The sequence below is a fragment of the Drosophila pseudoobscura genome, chromosome X (genome assembly GCF_009870125.1).
Source record: "Drosophila pseudoobscura strain MV-25-SWS-2005 chromosome X, UCI_Dpse_MV25, whole genome shotgun sequence".
Classification (NCBI taxonomy): Eukaryota; Metazoa; Arthropoda; class Insecta; order Diptera; family Drosophilidae; genus Drosophila; species Drosophila pseudoobscura.
Window position 1 is genome coordinate 43,592,304 of NC_046683.1, and position 23,372 is coordinate 43,615,675.

General features: G+C 50.2%; 1 protein-coding gene across 1 annotated transcript in view; it reads right to left on the reverse strand.

The window, feature by feature from the left end:
* Nucleotides 1-541: 541 nt before the first annotated feature.
* The window catches only part of dlp (glypican dally-like), a 35,215-nt gene continuing 12,384 nt past the window's right edge, over nucleotides 542-23,372 (reverse strand). Inside the window, exons 2-8 of the mRNA XM_033382473.1 lie at nucleotides 7,005-7,169; nucleotides 6,417-6,651; nucleotides 4,630-4,786; nucleotides 4,291-4,557; nucleotides 2,218-2,834; nucleotides 1,974-2,143; nucleotides 542-1,903 (exon numbers count right to left, since the gene is read on the reverse strand). Coding sequence (XP_033238364.1) covers nucleotides 1,455-1,903; nucleotides 1,974-2,143; nucleotides 2,218-2,834; nucleotides 4,291-4,557; nucleotides 4,630-4,786; nucleotides 6,417-6,651; nucleotides 7,005-7,169 — 2,060 coding nt within the window. The 3' untranslated portion in view covers nucleotides 542-1,454. The remainder of the gene's footprint in view (nucleotides 1,904-1,973; nucleotides 2,144-2,217; nucleotides 2,835-4,290; nucleotides 4,558-4,629; nucleotides 4,787-6,416; nucleotides 6,652-7,004; nucleotides 7,170-23,372) is intronic.

The window sequence follows — 23,372 nt, forward strand, 5'->3', positions numbered from 1 at the left end:
ACAGAGTGCGTAGGGTATGTAATATCTGTAAGTGAGTCCTTCCATTATTTGTGTGTTAATATGAAGAAGTACTTCTTCATTCCACTTTTGAAGCGAATTTCAAAATGCATCAACATTTAAGATGTCATTCGATGACAAGTAAATAAAAGCTTTCTGAATAATCCTAATCTATTATTATTTTCTTGCTGATCAAGAATATATACACTTTATCGGGTTGCACATCCACTTCCACCATAAACCTAATATATCATTAAAATCTATGAGCATCGGACGTTAAATGCATGCGAGTCAAACATCGACTGCGATACCAACTGTGGTGCGAATGTACAAAATATATTGTACAAATTACATAAATCATAAGCTCTCATAGTTATATGAAAGTGCTGACTGAGTACTGGGTAGATCCGCAGCCCTTGTCTCGCTTTCCTGTGTCGTCGGCACATCCTTCCCTCTGCCGGCACAATTGTTGTTTTTTTTTTTTTAATTTAACTTTTTCCAGTTCACATTAAAACTGCATAGATTTTCCATGTTACTTTTTGTATTTTTGTGGTTTCTTTTCTTTTTAATATTCAAAATCAAAAAATTAGAATAAATATTTAGGCTTACGAAGTGTGTTTAGTTGAAATGCGTTTTTTTTCTGGCAAAAGTCTAGGCAACACACACGCAAACAACCCATATAAATACATTTATATAAGGATACATATATTTTGTTAAGGGGTGTCTATGAAAGATACAAATGAGGGGACGGACCCTTTTCTATGGCCATACGATAAGTCGACTAAGGATTAACTCAGGTTAGGGGTCAGTGTTACGGTTGACATTAGTTATTGCTTTCAATTTTCGGGTTAATTGATTTCGCTCTGAGACAGACAGAGGTGTGTGCAGTGCTGTGCTGTGCTGTTCTCTATATGCATAAATATAATACAAATTATAATTGTAGGTGTGTGTGTTTATCGCTTAGGTCTCTAGGGGCTACACAGTTTATAGTTAATTTTTGCTAAACGATCACATTGAACAGGCACTCACTTGCACTCGCACTCGTACTCACATTCATTCACTTGCATTCATTCAACACATTCACGCGCTCTCTCGCTCTCTCACTCTCTCACTTAGAAAATAGAATTTCGCACTTAGAACTAGGCTGGGGCAGGGGTAGTGGGGCTCTTAGTGAACTATATTGGGGGATCGTTACGTATTCTCTCGCTCCTCCTCTAAATTCTTATCCTCCTAAGCTGGCACGCTTACGCCTACACCTAATCCTATCCCGATTGATTGCATTTTGATTGCTTCCATCAAAAGTTTTTATAAAATTTTGGACTCGCATTTCGTATATAAAGTTGTAGTTCTCCTAATAACGTTTTCTTTTGTTTTTTGTTTCACGGATGAATGACTGAGAGGTGTGGTGTGGGGGCGGGAGGCGGGAGCTCCAGGTTGCGAGGTCGCACATTGATTAATCACAGCAAATCGGCGCAGACGCCACCGAACCACGCCATATATAGAGGCAGCAAATAGACAACCAGAGCGCGACGTAGCGTCATCTTCTCCGGTGCACTGGACGAGCGAGTGGCGTCGCCATCGGCATTCGATTCGCCGTCGCCATGCCCTCCCTCCAGCTCATCGTCGTCGTCGTCGCCCTCTTCATGCTGATCATCGTCGAGATCGTTATGGTCGAAGTGCGTGGGGTGGACCAAGGGGTTCTTCTCGTCCACATTCGGCCGGGATGTGTGTGTGGGAATCTGAGGATGGCCATCCTCGTCGTCATCGTTGTCGGCATCCACCGAGGGTCGGTCCACATCGGGTTTGTGGCTCGGCTCGAAAGGACCCAGGCCAGAGCCCTCGTCATCGTCCTCGTCGTCCTCTGAACCGGAACCCGAACCAGCTCCACTGCCCAAATACGGCTCTTCTGCAGAACAACAAAAAGAAACGAATTAGGAATAAGTGGGCGTGCCCTATTGAATTTTCTGTCGACCTACCCTGTTCACTCCACTCCACGTCCTGACCGTTGTAGGCATTGCGCAGGTGGCTGACGGCGTTCTTCAGGTGGAACAGCTGCGAGGACATCTGAGCCGTTTGGCGGGTGTTGGCCGGGTTGCCACTGAACTCCGGGTTGGAGCCGTGCTCCGTTGTGATCGAGTGCATATATCTACAGGGGAAATGATGTGTTAAACACGGCTCTGGTAACTCGCGTACTCGTGCTGCTATCTTTTGGTGTCGTACCTATCGATGGTGTGTCCATTCCAGCACAAAACATCCACATCGGAGCTGGCAGCTATGTCCTCATTGCTGCATATGGAGTGCGGCAGATTCGACCAGAACTTCTTGTATTCCTTCACCCGCTGCCGAATGTCCCGCACGATCCTGTCCAGTATCGGCTCGCGTCCGCCGCCTCCGCTCTCGTTCTCATCGTCGTCGTTGTCGTTGCGGTTGTTCTGCTGCTTGCGTCGCTGCTGCTGTTGTTGCTTCCGACGCTGCTGTTGGCGACGGTTGTTGCCACCGCCACCACCACCACCACCGCTGCCACCACCTCCTCCTCCTCCTCCTCCTCCTCCGCCTCCAGCTCCACCATTGTTTCCACCATTCTTGCCCACGCCCTGCTCCTGGGACTGCTGTGAGACGGAGCTTTCCTGGGAGCCTGGCTCTGCAGCTCTCCGCTCTCGCAGCACAATCGCCTCATCCAATGTGGCGTCTATGTCCAGGGTGTCAGCCTCGGCGGGGCTCTCCACATGGAGTTCCTGGACTGCCTGGAGCTTGGGGTGAACGGAACGCTTGGCTCGTCTCAGAGTGGGTCTGCCGCAGCCCTGGAACACGCGGTTGGTGATGTCTTGGCCAGAGTCCTGCAATGAAAACAAAGAGTTCGAGATTAAATTTCATTAAAATCCCCATTTAAAGGTCACACATTCAGAATCAATTCCATTAACACCCCGTGGAATATAGCCTCTTAATGGCTATTAAAAGGTTCTATTGACCTATCCCCCATTCCGCAGATAAGAATTGATTGCCACCAGCTACTCAGTGAGAGCCACTCGAGCGATCAGAGACCTCTGCCTGTCCGACTACTGTCTTATCATCCCCATCTCCTTCCCCTACGTGGGGATACGATACCCATCCATCAGCCACTCGCGGTTTACAGTCTACGGTTGATGTATGTTTTGTTTGTGCCCGCAATGGAAGAGGTTAGGTCGGGATGGGTCAAGTGGTAAATGCTGGATATCCCGTTCTTCGAGGGCCAAGCCAATCCGCACGAGATTGCAATCATCAAAAGCGGCTTCGGCCAACTTCAAATTAGGCAGCCGCCAAAAACAGAGACAGAGTCGGAGTCGGAGTCGGAGTCGGGGAGGAGGGGAGAGGAGAGGAAAATGAATAAGAATTCAAATTAAAATTAAAAACTATTTCGCATTTTGCCAAAATAGCCTTTAACGGGCAACAAAAAGCAACAAACAAATACATACTGCCAAAAGTAAACACATTAAAAGCAAAATGCCGAACAACAACTACAACAACAACAAAAACAACAACAATAGGTAACAACAAAAGGCAGCGAAAAATGAAACGAGAAATGTATAAATTTGAGATGGAAATATAAATTAAATTCATATGCGAGCCAAATGTTGTCCAAATAAATCAAATCGCTCAAATGGCACACAAAACAAACAGAAAAGCACATCATCTGGCCAGAAGACCCCGGAGGGCGGGCTAAAATATATATACATATAGCAGTGATCAGAATTCAATAAGCTATGGCCATTCATCTGCGAACTATTCTTCGGAATTCTGTGTAAATGTCACGGCACACAGCCTCATGTGGTAGCCAGAAGGAGTCGCTTTCCAGCCCGTTGAGTATCTCGATCGGGGGATAGTTTTGTCGACTAGATCGGCGGGAGGAGACTTTCAGGAGTCCGGGAAACATGTGTAGCGATCACACCTTCCCATCTGCGTACCAATCTTGGTATCTCCATGACCTCTACCTCTAAACGCGATCCCAGAGTGCGAGTGTATGTTTAATGAGGCAACAAATTCATTTTAGAATACTCGTTTGTATATTTCATTTGCCCCGAAACTCAATTGCTGCCGTCTCTCACGGGTTTCCCCCCGGTTGGGGTCTCGTCCATAAACCAATCCGAGACCGTGACAGTTTTATGCGAGCATAATTTAAAATCCCACTACGCAGAGTCTTAAAGAGTCAACCGGCAGCTGCTGTGGCCGAAAACGAGTTGCAAATTGCCATTCATTGGCTTATGCTAATGCCGCCCGACAGAGATGTACGCCAGAACAGGGCGGAGCAGAACCCACCTGGAAGTTCATGATGGCCTCGGATATCTTGATGTTCAGGGGCTCCACGACCATGACGATGTTGAAGGAGCCGAGCAGCCGCTCGGCCACCTTGTCCATGGCCAGGGCGAAGTTCTCCCACTCGCCGTCGAACTCGTGCTGGTAGTGGAGGCAGCCCTTGATCACGTTCACGCAGTAGTTGGTGCAGGGCTTCTCCGTGTATCCCTTGCAGGCGCCGCAGTGTTGCATCTTGGTCAACGCGCCCGTGCAGTCGGCATTGAGGCGTATCTAAAGGGTCGAAAGGGAGAGAGGGACAGATATTAAATGGTGTTTTTGCTACATCTTCGGGCCAGAACTCACATTGAGAACCTTCTTGGCCACATCGGCCGCCGTGGCCAGGGCCTGTCCGTAGGTGCGTGTGGCCACAAAGGAGCGTTTGATCTGAACGGATAGCTTGTCCGGCACATCCCCAAATGGCTTCAGCTCCTTCATATGCTCGCTGACGCACCGCATGTATCTACGGAGGGGAGAAGAGCAATTAAAGGAAAAATGTACACATTTGCATTGCTTGTTAGCGGAAATCTGCGCTTGTAAATGGCATGGCTCAACGCCTCCACACAACGCACACACACACACACACACACACACTGTTTTATGCGGAAAAATCATAAAAATAGTTGCCCGCCGCGCCATGTGCTGTTGCCTCCCCCCGCCCATCAAGTGGTGCACCTAGGACCGGATATGAGTGTGTGTGTGTGTGGTGTGTGTCTAGTCCTACGGTTGTTCGGCCATCAGGCATGACAGTCAATGCACTTGTACGGCTGCTTTCTGCCTTCTGCCTTCTGCTTTCGGCTTTCGGCTCCGACTGGACTGACGATGTCCCTGTCCCTGTCACCATGGTCAAGCAGCAGTGTCCATCGACCAGCGACCGGCGACTACCACTACCAGCACGGCTAAACAATTTAGAAATTACTGCCAGCTGCATTCACAATGCCGACAGATCAGTCAAGCAGCAGCCGCAGCAGCCACAGCAGCCACAGCACCCAAGATATGGGCGGGCGAGGGCAGATCCAAGAGTTTGCCAGCTTCTAATGGGGTTCTAGTCTTTGCTTGCCCTTCCATCCACTCGATATCCTTGTTATCGCCTGCTCAACTGCTGAGGTTACCCCCTCATTAAGTGCCTGGGCCTTCGCTGCTCCATTCTAAGGGGGAGAGAACCGGCGAGCGGTTGCAGCGACCAACCGCACAGGCCAAAGCAAACAAAAAACCGCCCAAGCAACAGCCAAAGGGGCAGGGCAAGTGCCGGCAATTACGCGACATCGCTATTCCTGTGGTTGTTGCCCCTGCCCCTGCCCCTGCCACGGCCATCCCCAGCCTGTCCAATGGCAATAAACGGACAACAACGTGCCAAAGCACGTACGACAAACTAAAACGATGACAATAAAACCGAATCGCCAGCAATGTCACAGCCAGAGTTGGCATGGGAAAGCGCGTGGGTAACACGAGCCTTGTCCTGGAGCTGGGGCTGGGGTTGGGGCAGCACCAAAAGTCATTTGGCCAAGTCGTTGGTTACCGGAGTAGCCCCTGCCCCTGCCCCTGCTCCTGCCCCTGCCCCTACTCCTTCCTCATCCCTAGACCGTTCCAGGGCAATGAGCCAAGAGGGCGCAATGTTTTTCTGTGTGTGGTTGTGTCTGCGGAAATGAGAGCAACTGAGGAACAGGAACTGGCATAAAGTGCGGTTTCGGTTCGGATCGGATCGGATCGGATGGCTCTATGTGTGGGGGGGCTGCTCTAAGCATCGGGCAGATGATTGGGTGGGTTGCCTGCCTATACACTGTGGGCAGAAGAGAGATCTCTGATGCGTGTAGGATGGAGTCGCGGAGTCGTTTTCTCTATGCTTTAAGCGTATTAACCGCAATCAAATTCAGACAAAAACACACAAAACAAAAGCCACTTTAGGGCGTACGGATCTCCGAGTAAAAGTATATTGAATCGTCAACTGAAATTGCACACCAGGCCCGGTCCCCGGTCCCCCCTGCCTTCTGCCCCCCTGCCTCTGGGCCATGTCAAAGTTCCATCGTCGCTGGCTGACAGGCCGAGACACTTTGCGGTTTCACACGTTTGTCTTTGTTTCGTGTGGGACTCACTTCTCGTCGAAGGCGTACTGGGTGTTCAGGACGGTGAACATCTTCTGGTAGAGCGTGTTGAAGAACTTGTCCATGACCTCCATCAGATCGACCCGGCCGCGGGCGAAGTAGTTCTCCAGCTCCTTGAACAGATCCGAAAAGACGTACGAATTTTGCTGGTAGATCACTCCGTAGGTACGCATGAACATCGTGTGGAACTGGGCCTTCGACTCCACCAGCAGTTCGCTGAAAATATCTGCAAGATAGACACAGAGCGAGAGGAAAATCAAATTAGAGAGAAATGTTCAGAAAGTAGGTGGGGGGGACTGGGGAATGGGGATTGGGGGATGGGGGATGGGAAAAATGGCGCACATCCGCCCGACTAAATGTTTAGAATTCGATTTTATTTGTATTTCTGTTGCATGCTGCATCCGCTGAGATCCCAACAACATCCGCATTGTCGTCTGCCACTTGACATTGTCTGTAACTCGAGGCCCGCACGATTGTGGCAGTGGCAGTGGCAGTGACGGTGGCGTGGGGCAGCCCGAAAAACCATCGCTAATCGGGAGGCGGGAAGGTCCCCTTCAAGTGGCTAGCGGAGTGACTTACCATTGAATTTGACAGCCTTGCTGCCCAGTATGCCCGACATTCGGGTGATCTGCTCCTTGGTGTGGCCCTCGAGCTGCTGGCGCGACTGCATCGCCATGCGGGTCTCCATGTTGTAGGTGCAGCAGGTACCCACCGACGGGGATTCACAGTAGCGCAGGACGCGTTCTACGAGGAAGACAACAAACGAGAGATGGCATTAAAGAGAGAAGATCTGTTATGCATTCCATTTTCACACATCGTTGGCTTCTGTTTCCCCACAAATGCAATTTGTTTGCATGAGCATTAGACCAATTCCGAGACGCATTCTTCTATAGGCAGTCGCCGATGAAGGGGCATGCATAATATGAGTATCAACATTCCAGGAACTCTTGGCCTGGCAGTGACGGTGGGGTCGGGGTTCGAGTGGGCCGCGTGAGGGGTAACCTGCCACTTGACATGGTAACCAAATACCAAAAAACCAAAGCCTGACCAGCCAACAGCGTTTCCCAGGAAAAGCGGAAAAACACAAACGAAGCCCAACCTGAACCCAAGACCCACGACGACTATGGGCGTGGCCCTGGCCCTGGCCCTGGCCCTGGCTCCGGCTCCGGCTCGGGCAGTAGGAGATGTGATGTTGTTTGAGAATTCCAGGTTCTCTGCTTGTTTTATTTACGCAAACATTTAACACATTTCTTAAGAGAGAGAGAGGGAGAGCGAGGGAGAGGGAGAGTGCATTAGTTCCATGCACCGATGGATTCATTTTGGAGACCATGAAGACTCGTCGGGGCGGGGGGGGGGGCTGGTGTTTTTTTTTATAGCTTCTGCTGGTTCGGTTTTCTGTTTATTTAGATGCCGGGCCAGGCCGAAAGTTCCACGCTAATTGAAGGCAAACACAAGTTGGAAGTTCGTATATTTTCGGTTCTCAAATTGAGATTTTTCGGTATTTACTCTAAACTGTAGTCATAAATTCCCAGTGCCCGGTGCCCGGTGCCCGTTGCCCGGTGGCAGGTTGCATGCCTCATCTGCAGGGCACAGCATCTGCGGCAGCGGGAGTGCATATGCATGTGCCCCCCGTATCCCGCTCCGCCTCCCTTTCGTTCCCCTCCGTTCTGCTCTGTATTCTTCTCTTATAAATTTAGATACTTTAGTGCACATTTCTCGACTGGGGAATGTAAACAACTTCAACTTCAACTCGATTCCGGCTCCGGCTCCGTGCTCCCAAAACATCCCACTCCGGCCGCCTCGTTTTATGGTCTCTACTAATTGTTATGTTGCACAAGATATGAATGGAGTGTGGCGCAGAGGCAGTCGTTTGGCCAGATGGGGTTGCCGAGGCTGGTTGGGGGCTGCACACACACATATCCTTGGGCTTATCTAAATTGGCTCACAGTTTGTGGTCCCCGTTTTAATTGTGTGTCGTTTGGGCCATGTTTTGCTCAGATTTCTTCGGTGCTTTGGTGCGGAGACCATTTTCGGGGGTTAATTGAATTTGCGGTAGGATGGAACTGCTCGACACAGAGCTAGGAGCATAATTGAAACGAACAAGAAGCACATCTACGAAGCACATACAAATAAAACTAATAACAATGGAGTCCCGGCTAATCGTCCATCACTGAATGTATCCATATATCCCTTCTTTTCGAGTCATTTTGTGGTAAATCCATTCGGCTCTCTCGCCCATCCCTAGGCTGCAATCGATAAACACTGTAACGGCATTAAAGTAACGGGACTGTTGCCAGCCATTTTTATGAATTGATGCATAATTTGGCCAGCAGACAACAATGGGTGTACCAGAGACGAGGGCTTCCAGATTCCCGATAACAAATGTGGCCATGAGGCGGCAATACCGAGGGGAATGCCAGGTCCAGGGGGAGGGGAGGAGGCTGGAAGCTGGATGCTGGATGCCAGGGAAGGTGTCATGAGCATAATAAATGACCTCAACTTACGGATATGGCTTACGGTTTCCCTTTTTATTCTAGCTGACGCTGTAAAAATCACCCCGCCATGCCGTGGCCCTGTTGTCTAATAGAAAACTTAAGCTTTGGCTGGCACAAGCAAAAAAAAGTAACCAAAAACCACCCAGGAATATCCCATCCACCCCCCTTAAAGAGTAGAGAGACAGCGGCAGCAGTAGAGGGGTTGGGAGATGGTCACATGTTTTCCATTTCCTACGCGCAATCCACTTACCCGTAGTTTCCAGCTGGGGGAGGGAAGCGGAGGTGGAAGTGGCAGTGCCAGTGAAATTTCATTTCAAATGATTTACTGTAACGATCAACAAACGAAGGAAGCAATTGCCCCAGCGGCGCCCGTAGACAGGCGAGACGAGACGATACGTCCACGTCCACGTCCACCCCTGAGGGCCCTAAAAGGGTGCGAAAGTTTAGCAGGCGTATCGCAGTCAATATCCAGCCGCGATAACGAAGAGCCCGCCAGAAGGAAGGCCGAGCCCAACAATTGGGGTGAGTGAGGAATGGGCGCCCAGAGTGCCGTAGCCGGTAGTCGGTCGTCGGTCGTCGGTAGCCGGCATCCGGCATACTTTCGGCACACGTATCTCTGCACAGATACAGAGGGAGCAAAGCACTCTCAGAGAGTGCCAAAAGCTGGCCCTAACTGGCACTCAACAGGGTGCTTGACACCGAAACCTACGAGTAGCTGCCACCCACAAAACCCACACGAAACACCACCCAACATCCAACACCCGCACCAAGTGATAAACAAAGCAACCGAAATTCTGTGCTCTTCAATGGCACTATGCGACGACGAGAAAAAACAAAGGATATGTCGTGATGAGATCCGACAAACCATTTGCCGCAGTCCTGCGAACTATTTCTGTTGCGCTTTTGCACTTTTTCCGCTGCTCCAAACATGCCATTTGACTCTCAGAGCATGACAATGGGTTCAAAGCACCAATCAGCACTTTCGGGTAAGCGGAAGACTTTCTACAATGTACTCGGTAGAGTGTCCCGCCATTTTTCCTGTGAGTGGCAATTGTCTTTGTTGATTTCATTCATCTCCTGCCTCTTGTGATTGCGATTTACGCAATTGCGACTTGCTCACACGCACATTTTCGTTATGCTTCCTGCTGTACGGGCTTGTAACATCGATACGCAGATTTCTGGTTTGAATTGGGAAAATGTAAAAGAAGGAACATATGGTAGGTGTATGGGGGGGGGATATGGCTTCCATTAAAAGGCTGTACGAGTGTGCAGGATATCGATAATTGCAGGTATTCCTTGGCACTGATTGCTTTTCCCATTGATGCACTCTTTATGGGATTCCGAGTAAGTGTCCCAGTTCTGCTTTCCAGCCTGTATGCCCCTTCGACCCCATCGTGGCTCCACTCTTTGTGCTCCACTTGGAGATAAAGAGGCGCGCACAACAACAAACATTTCAAAAAGTTGGCGCGAGCCCCAGAACCCGGACCCGAAACGGAAACAAAGCCGAGCCGGCAAGTGGAAACGGCAACAAACAACAGAAAAGTTGCAGCGAGACAAAAGCAGACGCCAAAAACTAAAACTCAAGCTTCCTGTCCCTGCCCCCGGGCCCCTGGCCCCTGGCCCCTGCCCCCTGGCCCTGGCCCCAACCCTACGCCCCTCTCTATTGAAATGCTGTGCAAACTTTACTTTTAAGTTGAGTTTCAATGGCCATTACAAAGCACAGAGAGAGCGAGAGCGAGCGAGGGAGAGCAAAACTCGCTCATCGCTTCGTCCTTTTTGGCCTGGCACAAAAATGCGAGCCGGCACGGGAACAGGCGCCCAGAAGCCGCCAGCAGGACGACGGCAGAACTGTTGCACATGTGGCCGAAAACTTTTCGACGACGAAAAGAACAACAGCAAACAGTGCAAAAGGGAAAATGAATAGCCAGACAAAGCGAGAGCGAGACAGAGAGCTAGCGAGAGCGAGAGCGAGTGATAGATAGAGCGAGTGTCAAGCGAGCAGAGAGCTGCCAAAGGAGCGAGAGAGGGAGAGCGCGCAGGCAGACGCAAGAGGGAGGGAACGGGGCATACGGGGCATATGAAAAAGGGGTCGTTGCACGCATGTAGCTTTCACTTTTACTATGCTGCAGGGGTGGGTGACTGCCACACGGCAGGAAGCGGGCAGCAGGCAGCGGGGTGGGATAGTGCGGAAATTTCAGGCAAATTCAACCCCAAAAAAGCGGAAGCCAAAAAGAAACAGCAACAGAAGCAAGGCAGAAGGTTGCAGTAGAGCTGGGGCTGGGTAGCCGACCAAGGGATACCCTCTGCTCCATAGATGGAACCAACTCTGCTTGGAAGACCCCTAAAAAGAAGCCTACTAGCGATGTTTTGGGGCACAACAAGAAGTCCTCATCGACTGAACTACGACCGCGTTTAAGTTCTGCAAACCTGCGATAATCGGGATATCCACGGCGAAAATTGTGAAAAATAATCCAACGAAAACCAAAAAACAATGGGCTAAAAAGTGATCAGTATGGAATAGTCCTTATCGGAACTGTGGCTGTGGCTGTGACTGGGACCCAGACACCCCTTCAGTACAGGGTATCGAAAGCAGAAAATGCCGCCGTCTGGCAAGGAAATTGCATTAGCCAAAGAAAAGGTTAAACGACCTGGTAGCCGCTCCTGTCTCCTGTCCCGCTCCCGCTCTCCCCCTCTCTCTCTCCCGCTCTCTCTTTGGCTCGTTTGTGAATTGATTTAAATTTCCTGTCTGGCAGTCCCTTCCGTCTCTGCCGTCCGGCCCGGGACGGCCCTGGTCTGTGGCTTGCTCAAGTTCTGATGCTTATGGTAATGAGTTTTAATTAGGCGCCCAGCAAGCGAAAGCCAGCAATCACACCACCACCCACCACCCACCACCCACTGGGGTGGCTTCTTCTTTTTTTTTTTTGAATTCGCACGTAGATTGAAAATGATTTCTCCTACGAGCCGCCTTTTGGGCCTTTTGGCATTATTCAAATTCCGGCAGCAACATCTGCCCGTGACGTGGGGCGGCGGCCCATTTAATGAGCAACGAAAGGGGGCGGGGCGGGGCGGGGGACTTGGGTTATTTATTGGGTCAACACAGCAGGCTCTCCCAGGCATTTGCTGGAACACAAGATTTTCTTTTCGACTGCACAAAAGTGGTACTGGCTCTGGTTCTGGTTCTGGCTTCGGCTCTTGGCTTACTTTTCAGGTCAGAAAAATGCAATTAAATCTGAATCGTTTTCAGAATTGTTTCGCTTTTGTTTCTGTTTCTGTTTCTGATTTGGTTTTTATTTAATGGCCCTTGCCGTGCACTTCAAAAATGCACAGGAATGCACGGGCGGGCGAGCCCTCTTCGAATGGAAACAAACAAATGGTGCCCCTGCCTCTGCCCCAGCCCCTGCCCCTGCCTCAGACGGAGCCACAGGGCACTCCACTCCACTCGGACGCTGGACGCTGGACGGTACAACACATGACTCAATTGGCAGGCAGGCAGGCAGGCAGGCAGGCAGGCAGGCACCACCACCCGCCGCGAACAAATAGAGATACACGTACGTACAGCAGGCTGTAGAGAAATTTGTACAAATATTGGACCACTGCGATTGCCATTGAGATTAGTTCCTCTCGCACTCCCCATCGCCTCGCACTTAATTAATTTTACAGATTTTCATCGAACTCGGATCGACGGACCACCCGTCTGCCCCCCCCCGGGGCTGTGGCTGGGACTTTCGGACTTTCGGTCAGAGATCTGGTTGCAGCACAGCACAAATCACACAGACGGAGAGCCTGTTGAAGGGGCATATACATGCCCAAATATTCACAGATAATCAGCGGCACAAATTATTACGGATTTTTGGGGTTTCTGGGGAGTTTCGTAAAGTTCGGTGGGCCGCCCTGGTTCTTGGGATTCCACGCTTTTCCATTAGCAGATGTTTCGCATTCAGACACCGACACCCCTCCTCCCCCCCGGTGCCCCCCACCCCCCCGGGCTGCTGCTAATTACGCCTCACAAAAATATTGATGCCAATGGAAAGGAAAATGTTTATTTTCTTTGGGGTGCCCCCCTCTGTGCCCCCCCGTCCCACCCTCTGTGCACCGCTGCCCACCGCTGTGCTATTTATGTGTGAAACATTTTCGCACATTTTTGCGCATTTTGAAATTGTCATTCAATGGCGTGGAGCGGGGCAGGGGGCGAGGGGGCTGGGGGATTGTTACAACTTGCCGCAGACATCTTGGCAGCCGAACAAATGAGTGAAGAAAACATGTGCAACACTTTTGAAAGGTCTGTGCCGGTGTCGCTGTCGCTGTCGTCACTTCATCAGGCAGAAAGCATTTCGACTGAGACGAGACGAGACGAGACGACCTCCAACCTCCTTGCGGACCAGGAAGACTTCTTGAAAGTTGCACGGAACGTGTTTTGCAGCACAAACATACGCCCCATGCCCTATCCACCGGCTCCACCGCCTCCACTCCTCCACCGCTGCACCGCCTCCACCGCCTCTGCACCGCCTCCACCGCTGCACCGCCTCCACCGCCTCTGCACCGCTTGCAGTCGAGTAATTTTAATTACGCCTAAAAGAGCCGCCCTGTTCGTGAAGAAAGCAGCGAAAGAGACAGAGATAGAGACAGAGACGAAGGCACAGGCAGGGAAAAACGAATAGGAAAATCTCCCATGCAACATTTTAGCCTACGTTTTGTATAATTATACGTAGTCGGATGGTCGGGGTCGGAGGGGGGGTGGGGGTGGGGGTGAGGAGTCCAAAGGTGGAGCATGCTAAATGTTGCATGCACCCGGAGGCAACATTAAGAGCCAACAGCCAACGAATGGCTCTCCGCCTCCTCCTCCGCCTCCACCTCCACCCCACGCCCAGTTCGTTATTCATGCGAATGTTGTGAAAAGGAATGTTTTGACAGAAAGATAATTTCCACAGGAAATTATCTAAAAAGAGATGCATCTTTTTTCCACAGAAGAAAGGAAAGAAAAGCTCACGGTAACGCCCAAAGAATACGCACGGACAGACACACGCGGGTGTGTGCACCGCTGAATGGAGTCTTTTGCATTTGTCAATTTGATAAATGCAGATTTGCTGGCAGCACCACTTCCTCAAACGCCGCCCACAAAGAGAAAGATCCATCTACGTGCACTATGGAGTACATAGCTTTCGGTTTGGGGTTACCACTGGGGGGGGCGGGGTTACCTTTAGTTGGGCTTTCACTTCATTAATCATCCACTGGTAGTTTTAATTCCCACAGAGCCTCGCAATTAACGCCGCAGCCCCGCTTCTATGATGCTCTTTTCGAGCGTTTAAAGCATAGGAATAGGCAAAGGACAAGAGTAACGGACAGCCAGGCACTTGCTTAAGCAAAGAGTACGAGTATTACTCTCTTAATACACCAACACCCCCGAGGACTCGCTCCTATGATCCTTTTGGAGCGTGTACAGCTATGGAATAGGCAATGGAGAAGAGTAACGGACAGCCTAGAATGACGAAGACAAGGCACAGACACACTCCTAACACACCAAAACCGGCGTCTCGCTTCCATGATCCTCCTTTCGAAAAGATACAGCAAAGGAATACGCAAATGACAAGAGTAACGGACAGCCAGGCACTTAATTAAGCAAAGAGTACGAGTATTAATCTCCTAATACACCAACAACCCTGAGGACTCGCTTCTATGATCTTCGTTTAGAGGGTTTACAGCAATGGAATAAGCAAGGACAAGAGTAACGGACAGCCTGGAACAACGGAGACAAAGCACAGACACACTCTTAACATACCAAAACCAAGGTCTCGCTTCCATGATCCTGTTTTTGAGCGTTTATAGCAAAGAAATAAGCAAATGACAAGAGTAATGGACAGCCAGGCACTTGCTTAAGCAAGGAGTACGAGTATTAGTCTCCTAATACACCAAGAACATCTAAGACTCGCTTCTATGATACTCTTTTCGAGCGTTTAAAGCATATGAAAGGCATAGGAAAAGAGTAACGGACAGGCAAGAATACACTTACTTAAGAAAAGAGTACACCCCGCCAGCAGAAACAGCAGCACACAGTACGTGTATAAAGATAATAATATTTCAAAATAAGGCAAGCATTTCTTGCACAAATGTCCCATAAGCGAACCGACACATGCGTTAGGATTCTTCATGAAGTTTTGGTGGAATAAAGACGAGTTCTTTGCAATGTTTTAGGGCAGAATAAAACTAGTGCATTTAAGGCAATATTTGTATTCCTCAAAAACCAAAAATCAGACAAAAATTGCTGAATGAAATACGCACTCTAGTGCATTGTATTCCATACGAAATACACGAAATATGGAATGTTAGAAGCTGGTTTTTCCCCTTCGGAATGCGTGTGCAGGGTATGTCTCGAGTGGTGTGCCGAAATTTACACTCAATTTACGATGCTCTAATTAGTGAGTTACGGGAAAATGAAACAAACTGTGCGAGACATTTTCGGGCTCTGTGCACATTGCTCATACGCCCCATTGTCCAATTTTTTTGGGGGTCGATTGTGGCCGCAACGAAAAATATGCGTAAACGGCAAAACAGGTTAAACAGAGACCAAACAAACACACACACACGCTCCCCGAACAATGCCATTAATCAAATTTTATTGTTTAATTAATTTCGCTTGAATGAACCACACAGGCGGGAGGCAGGAGGCAGGAGGCAGGCGGCAGGCGGGAGGAGGCGGGCGGCGGGTCAAAACAAACAAAAATCCCAAATCCAGACAGAAATAGCTGAGAAATGGCGTTCGATTCGCCATCGATTCGATTTCAAAGGCAACCACCGCACCGCACCGCACCGCACCGCACCGCACCCGTCTCCATCTGGGGGCCGGGGGACGGGGGACGGGGGCCGGGGTCCAGACACTCGGCTTTTGCTTCTGTTTACCTCTCCAATTGACAATCATTATTATTATTTTTGTATTTACTTTTGCCCGCTCTGTTATTTATTTGGCATTTATTCATAGTGGTCCGGGCGGGTCCAGGCGGGTCCGGACGGGTCCGGGCGGGTCCGGGCGGGTCGGGTGGTGAGGCAAGAGATCCGCTGATTAATCGGATTATGGCATGGGATCAAGTTTGTGATTGGATCCCATTAGGCGTAGGATTCTCAACGGGGTCGGAAGGGACCTCCGAAATAGACCGAAATTTCAATTTTCGCACCATCAAAGAGAGAGGGAGGGAGGGGGAGAGGGAGGGAGGCCCACAGTTGATGGCCGGCCTGATGTTTTGACTGGATTTAAAAGTCGATTTCGGACACGAGATAAAAGCCCAGCGACAGGCAGAGAGACGGAGAGACACGAGATTTACTGAATGCAGGCAGCGTCTGGGGGGGGGGGGGGGGGGGGGGGGGGGCTACGGGGCTATGGGGGCACTCTCTCGATATAGTAGAAGTGAGTATTCAAAGCACGTTCCTCTGGTCGAGTGTTGTCTGTTTTTGCAACTCTACGGCGACTGCCACAGACATTGGAGACTGCGGTACGTGTGGCTGTCAAGCTCGGACGTACATTTTTTGTGTTCCAATTAAAAATGTGAGCAGTGCGCCAGAGACGAGTCATCGATTCAATTGGAAAACTTGGCTTAAGCCATAAAAGAGCATTTAAGAGCGACTCATAAGCCCATCAGCCCCCGGCTCGGATGTGCCTGCCCCCCCACCCGTACCCCCCACCCGTACCCGTACCCCGTACCCCGGACTCGGCTCTCGGACATTTCGCAGACCGCAAAACATTCAACCGCAAAAGCCATAAAAGCTGAGCTGCGATCTCCTCCAAAGAGCCAAAAGGTACTCGTGGTGGAACAAAAAAAAAATAATAATAACCAAATCTCTCCACCTCTCTCCCTCTCTCTCTCTCTCTCAAATTGCTGCTGCTAACCACAAAACAATTTAGTGGCCGACCCAAAAGCAGAAGCAGAGGGGCGGGAGAGGGGTGGGAGAGGGGGAGAGGGAGCTGGGAGAGCATCAAATAAATTGGCCAACATTTTAAAGCTCATAAATGATTTAATTTTGTGGGATTTTCAAAGATCTGTTCGGTTCGGTTCGGTTCGGTAATGAATCTGGGAAATCAGAGACGCGACGAGACCTGAAACACTCTCGTCTCTGTGGTTGTGCACAAGATAAAGTATCTGAAAGATACAGATTTTAAGGGCCGCTACAGCTACAGCAGAGATGTGCAACAGGTGTTGTTGGATTCTCTGGGGAAAATTAATTTCTCGATAAACAATTGATTTGCTCTTGAGAATCCATTTAGCACCGCTGGGGGGGTAGGAGGATGAGGGGGGGGTGCCCAGCGCAACAATAAAGTAATTTTCAATAAAAGAAAATCTCAAATGGAATTTATTAATATTTATTAAGGCAACAAAAGGGGAAGAGAGAGAGAGGCAGAGAGACACACACAGAGCGTTGATAATTAATTAAATCAATAATCGATGGCAGTTCCACGCATCACAGAGCACAGATACACAGACACACAGATACATAGATACAGCTGCAGAAGAACAAAAAAAAGGGAGAGCGGCAAAGGTCCATGTGGACATAATCGAGCATAAATTCCCCAAAAAGAACAGAGAGAGAGAGGGAGAGAGAGAGAATCGACCTTTGAACTCAAGCTGTGAAACAGGCAGAAACGGGAGAGAGTGAGACAACAAATTAGGCCATGTCCGAGCAGGTAGGAGACGGCGATGGCGATGGCATGAAAATGCTAATGTGGCATGCCACATAATCCTGTTAGAGCCGCCGCGGTGCCTCCTCTGTTTCGCATGTGACAACATAATTTGTGGGCCGGACTTTTCTCCGATGATTACGATTATTAATCACACAAATTGCTGTTTGGCCAGCCGACCCCAGAGCGGCATATTTAATGAGTTTCGAACGTCCAATAAGCAGGCTTTTATTTGACAGTTAATGGCCAGCAATGCGGCATAAATTTGGCCAGCGAAGAGGCCACAGGCCGCATTCAAAAATGTCATCAGATCCGAGGGGCGAGATCAGCTTTTATGGCACTTGGGAAACCATCAAATAAAGATATCACTCAAGACCCACACAGCCCCTTGCTGGAGTTGCAACAGATCTCTGGCTCACTCTCCCCCTCCCCCCCCCCCCCCCTCCCTTCCAATTACTACAACGCCCACGTGGTGGTGGGGGGGAGGGGCACCCTCGGCTCATGTCTGTCTGCCACCACTTATAAATTATCTTTAATGACAAGTGCACTAAACTAAATAAATTGTGGCAGACTTGTGGCAATTCTTCCACGCTCCACAGTGCCACAGTTCCACTGGTGGGCGTGTGCCCCCCACCCCTCCCCCTCTCTCCCCCTCTCTGTCGCTCCTCTTAAACGATTTATGGCTGCCCCTCCCGCCCTGGGGTTGGGGTGGGGGATGGATCGCGACACTTGCCGACAGAACAACAAATTTCTTACAAATTTACGAGTGTTTTTTTCGTTTCGGTTTCCACGGAATTTTCAGGTGCCCTCCAGGAAGTCGTTCGCCCAGGATTTCCATCCCACATTCATTTATTAGACTTCTGCTCCCCTCGACTCCCCTCCACTAAGGGAAAAACCTTTTGCTGACAACCGCAAATTATGAAAAATGGCATTCTGCGCCTTTGTTCGCCTCGAGAGTCCCCCCCGAAGACATTTATTTAAATTGAAATGCAACAAAAGAGATGCAAATGATGCCTGCCCCAAGTCCCTTTGTGCGTGTGTGCGTGTGTGCGTCTGCGGCTGGACGCAAAGTTATTGCTGAAAATTTGTTGGCTTATTTATCAGCAATTAACAGGCGGGAAGGGCGAGTGTTTGGGCGCAAAATGCAGCCGCCGAGACCCCCAGAGACCCCCAGACAGGGCCTTCTGCAACGACTCGGTGTGGCTGATATCAATCAATGGCAATTGATCGGAATTGAATGGTGTTGCACTCCATTAAAGCGAGGCCAGTCGAGGCGAGTCGAGTGGCGCGAAGAGATTCGAGATGGGTGCACTGGAAGGGGGATGGCCTATTTCTGGAAACAGATCGGAGTTGCTGCCAAGCCACACTGGAAGAGAGCGAGAAGTCAGCCCAGGGAAAGTGTTGGGCCTTTCGGTCCCACGAATCCAACAATAAAACACACAGAACCTTGGCAGGCACTCCTTAGGCGATTGCCATGGCAAGGACTCTTAGAAGAAGGTTCTCAACGGGAGAAGACCTTCAGGGGGGGGTTCTTTGGGGTTTCCTTTTGGGGTATTCTAAGGTCTAAAGCATCCTAGGGTGCGTCTATCTTTCAGAGACTCAAATGCGTGTACCCCAGATACATAGATACATGTGTATCTGCCGATATCGAATGACGCAAGCGGAACCAATCTGAGCAGATCTGAGAGGTAGGGAGAGGGAGAGACATGTGTATGTTTTGTACAGAATTGTGTCAAATTAATTTGCATAGAGTGGAGAACAGAGCTGGAAATTATTAAAAATTCATTAGGAAGCGAATCTGGACAATTAAGAGACATCGAGAGTCGGATCGAATCGAATCGAATCGAATCGAATCGAATCGAACAGAACAATCAAAGAGCCAAGGGGGAGAGGGGGGAGAGGGGGGGAGGGGCGGACGTTCATTTATCATTTCGATCGGAAATCAAAGGAATGCAAAAAAGAGTTTAAACAGAAGGCCAGCCCCCCTCACTCCACCCCCCTTGCCTTCCTCCAAGCGAGTGCCAGAGGGAGGTAGAGAGGTAGAAATCGTACAAATAAACAGGAAAAACTGAATGATCCGACGAGGAGAGGGCCCTGCCACTAATTGAGTGAGCAAATAAATGAAAAGCTTCTCAAGTTTCCTCCTCCTCGTGGTTCCAGGCACTTTGATTAAATTTGCGCGAATGACAATTCCTCCTACGGCGGATATCTCGACTCTGCGGCTGGAGTGGCCACAGGAAGTTGCCACTGCAGTCGCCACGGGGAGCGGTATGCAACGAAAACTCGTTCTAGACCAAAAATAAACGAGAGACAGAGGGAGAGAGGCCAGAGAGTCCGGCCAGAGAGTCCGGCCAGAGCACATTCCAGAGGCAGTCGCCAGTCGCCAGTCGCCGCGGCAGTGGAAAATTCAGAATTTATGAATCGTTCTTTGGCTCCAGAATGAATCTCCTCCTCCCCAACGCCCCCCGGAACCCCGGCCCCGCCCCGTACCCGTTCTTGGGTGTCTGGCGGTGTCTGGGGAGCCCACGATCGGGGCGTTTACAACGCTTTTGGTATCTTGTATTTATTTAATTGACGTTTGTACGTGGTGGCATTACAACATGATCCAAGGAGGCCAGTCCAGGGCTAGGGCTAGGGTTAGGTCCTCTAGGCTGCCTCTTGGGGCGGTGCTGTGTGTGAGCCTGCCTGGCTGTTGGGTTTATTAGGCCCAAAGTGGGACTTTAATGGCCTGAAATATGCGGCCACTCATTCCCAACTCTCTCACGACTCAGCCACAAGTGTCATATTCCCCTCCCCATTCCTAGAACGAAGAATATAGAACCCAGAAACCCAGACTACGATTCCACCTAATAAACAAACAAATAACGTTAATAACAACAATTGAATGGCTCAATTGAAAAGCCATTAAGAACAGGTCGAAAAGCAAACGCTCACAAGAAAATACCCACCGGACGTGATTGGATGAACGATTCAGATAGATGGGAACCCAAAAAATTGAGTTGTAGGCCGCACTTTGCTCTGCTCTGCCCTGCCCTGATGCTCTGATGATAAGATCATCGCCTCGCATCGCCAATGCCACAACCAATAACAGCCAATGATCATGGGAGACGCTTTAGGATATGACTCTGCAACTTTGCCCCCAGAGCGGGGGGAGGGGGAGGGGGAGACTCGTCGCTGCTCAATGGGTTCTTTCGAGATCCGATTAAGGCCATTAACACATTCCACTGCGGGCCACGTTTTTATTTCGACAATTAACAAAATCAAATAATATTTGTGGGCCTACCCCCCGCCCCCCCCGCCTGCCCAACAGCTGGGTTCGGACAGGGGTAATTAATTCATTAGCACATTCTATACATATCATCGGTAGGGCATCGAGCGATCGCCGGTAAACAAATCGGGGGCCACTCATCTCTCACACACGCTCTGCCTAGGAAAAGATATATTTTTTAGCACAGGGGGATAGGGTATGCCTCCCTCCCGCCCCCTCAAACCTTGGCTATCAATCCCCCCTGTTCCACGCGTTGACAAGAAATCTTTAACCCAAATCAAAAGGCGTTCCGTACTCCCGCTAGAAGAAAGGGTTTCTGTGATTTTGCCTGATTTATGTGTACAACTAATTGAGGATTTTGAAAGCAAGCAACACTCCACTCCACTCCACTCCACTCCTCCACTCCATCGATCCGATCCGATCCGATCCACTCCAGTCCATTCCGTGTGTGCCAGTTTCGTTCGGTGATCGATTTGTACAAACAGAATGCCAAAAGATAACGTACTATATATGCTCTTTCCATAATAATTGATTAAATGGTAAACGCCAAAAGGAGAATGCTTGTATTTCAATGGAATTTCGGGCCGGTCGTCGGACCGCACACACAGAGATTAGATTGCTGCAAATTGACACATTTTTCCAGTGGTCTGAGAGCTGTCAGTCAGCCCAGAAGTCGCACAGAAGTCGCACAGAAGTCGGCCAGAAGTCGCCCAGAAGTCCAGCAGTTGTCTGGTGGTGCCTCCATTGTAGGGCCGATTCGTTGCGCTGCATTGATTGGGATTTTCCCAAAAAAAAAACAAAAAAAAAAAGGAAACGACCTCTCGACCTCTTCTGGTGGCGTATCCTGCGTTACGCATTATCCCTTTCGAGGGAGGCCCATTGTTATGGCCGTGCCGCCTTCTTCCTGGTAACCAAACACCCAGCACAGCGGGGCATCGAGGATATCGCATGATTAGCTCTAATAATAGTCCCAGGAGTCGCACAAATTTATAGAGCTCCCTTTTTCTGTGGGAATGGGAATGCTTTTAGTGTTTCGTAATTAATGTTTCTCAGATTGTGGGCAGAATGAGAATAAGGACCATTGTGATTGCCTGCCAAAAGATACAGAATGTATCTGCAGGCAAGTGGGTTGCCAGCAGCTTTGATTAATAGAAAAATACCCACTCGCTGGCAAAAGTTTTTCCAACATTTTCTTATCAACGGCCACAGATGCAACTTCTGCATCTGCATCTCCCTCCCTCTCTGTCTCCCCGTCTCTGTCTCTCTCTCTTTGTTTCTATGCAGAAGAGGCGGCTGGGCAAAGTGCTTAAAAAGACATAAATTAAACACTCGGCTACCTGTCATCATCATCCACACAGCACACATCATGTCGGCACCACAAAGCTTTGATTTCAACAGGGTCCTCTGTGCCCCCCTCCGTGCCCCCCTCCGTGCCCCCCTCCGTGCCTCCTCTGTGCCTCCTCTGTGCCCCCTCCAGCATCGCCATTGTCGTCGAGTGTCGAGTTGTGTCGTGTATCTCTGTGTATCCTACACACAACCCAACAATTAAGCCCCTCCACACAGGTAGGGTGCCCCTTCCCCTTCCCCGCCCCGCGTGTCCCCCGTCTCTGGGGCAAAAAGTGCAAGACTTTGCAACATATTTCGCTTGTTCGGCGGAGGGGGGGAGGGGGGCACACGGCCCGTGTCGAGTGTTGTCTCTGGCCCATTGTCAAAGCCAAGCCCTGCATCTGCCACTGCCACTGCTGCCACTGGCAGTGCCACTGCTGCCACACACACACAGGCACAACGCAAATAAAATGCGTTTTTAATTTGCAGATGCGCGTAAAAACGTGGCTGGGGACGAGAGCTTTGCATCTGCCTCTCGCGCCCATCAGACGGGGCGTGGCACCTGTCCCTGTGGCAGGGAAGGACTTGTCCTTGTCCTTTCTAAAGCCTGATCGTTTTCTATATATTGGATTACATCATAAAATCTGGTATGTATCCATTTCCCCCTCCCCGCCCCCTCTCCCCCCTCTCCTCCTCTGGTGAATGTGCGTAAGCGTTGTTGTTGCATGCAACTTTGTGGCCAGATAAGAGGCACGGAGGTGGAGGCCCACCGTTGAATGCCTCAAATGCCGGCACAAAAGTGTGGAGGCAGCTCCGACTGCGACTGCGACTGCGACAGTCTGTGGGTAATGAAATATTGCCTTGTGCCCAGCGCCTGCGCCTGCCCCCCTGTCCGCCCTCGGGGCATACCCCCCTTTGTATGCCGGCAACAGCTGCTGCTCCTGTCGAGACGCGTGTGTGTGTGTGTGTTGGTTGACAAACAAACATGCCAGCGCATAAAGCAAAAAACCACCAGCGGCTGCCACCGAAGAGGCTCCGCACAGAAAGGAGTCAAAGCCAAAGCGCAGAAGGAGGCACTCGACCTCAACTGCCTTTCTCGCCTCCATTTTGGCCAGGCCTGCACTTGAAATGCAAAAAACAACAACAACAACACAGCGGCAGCGGCAGCAGCAGCGACTGCCTCACCTGCCGCATCC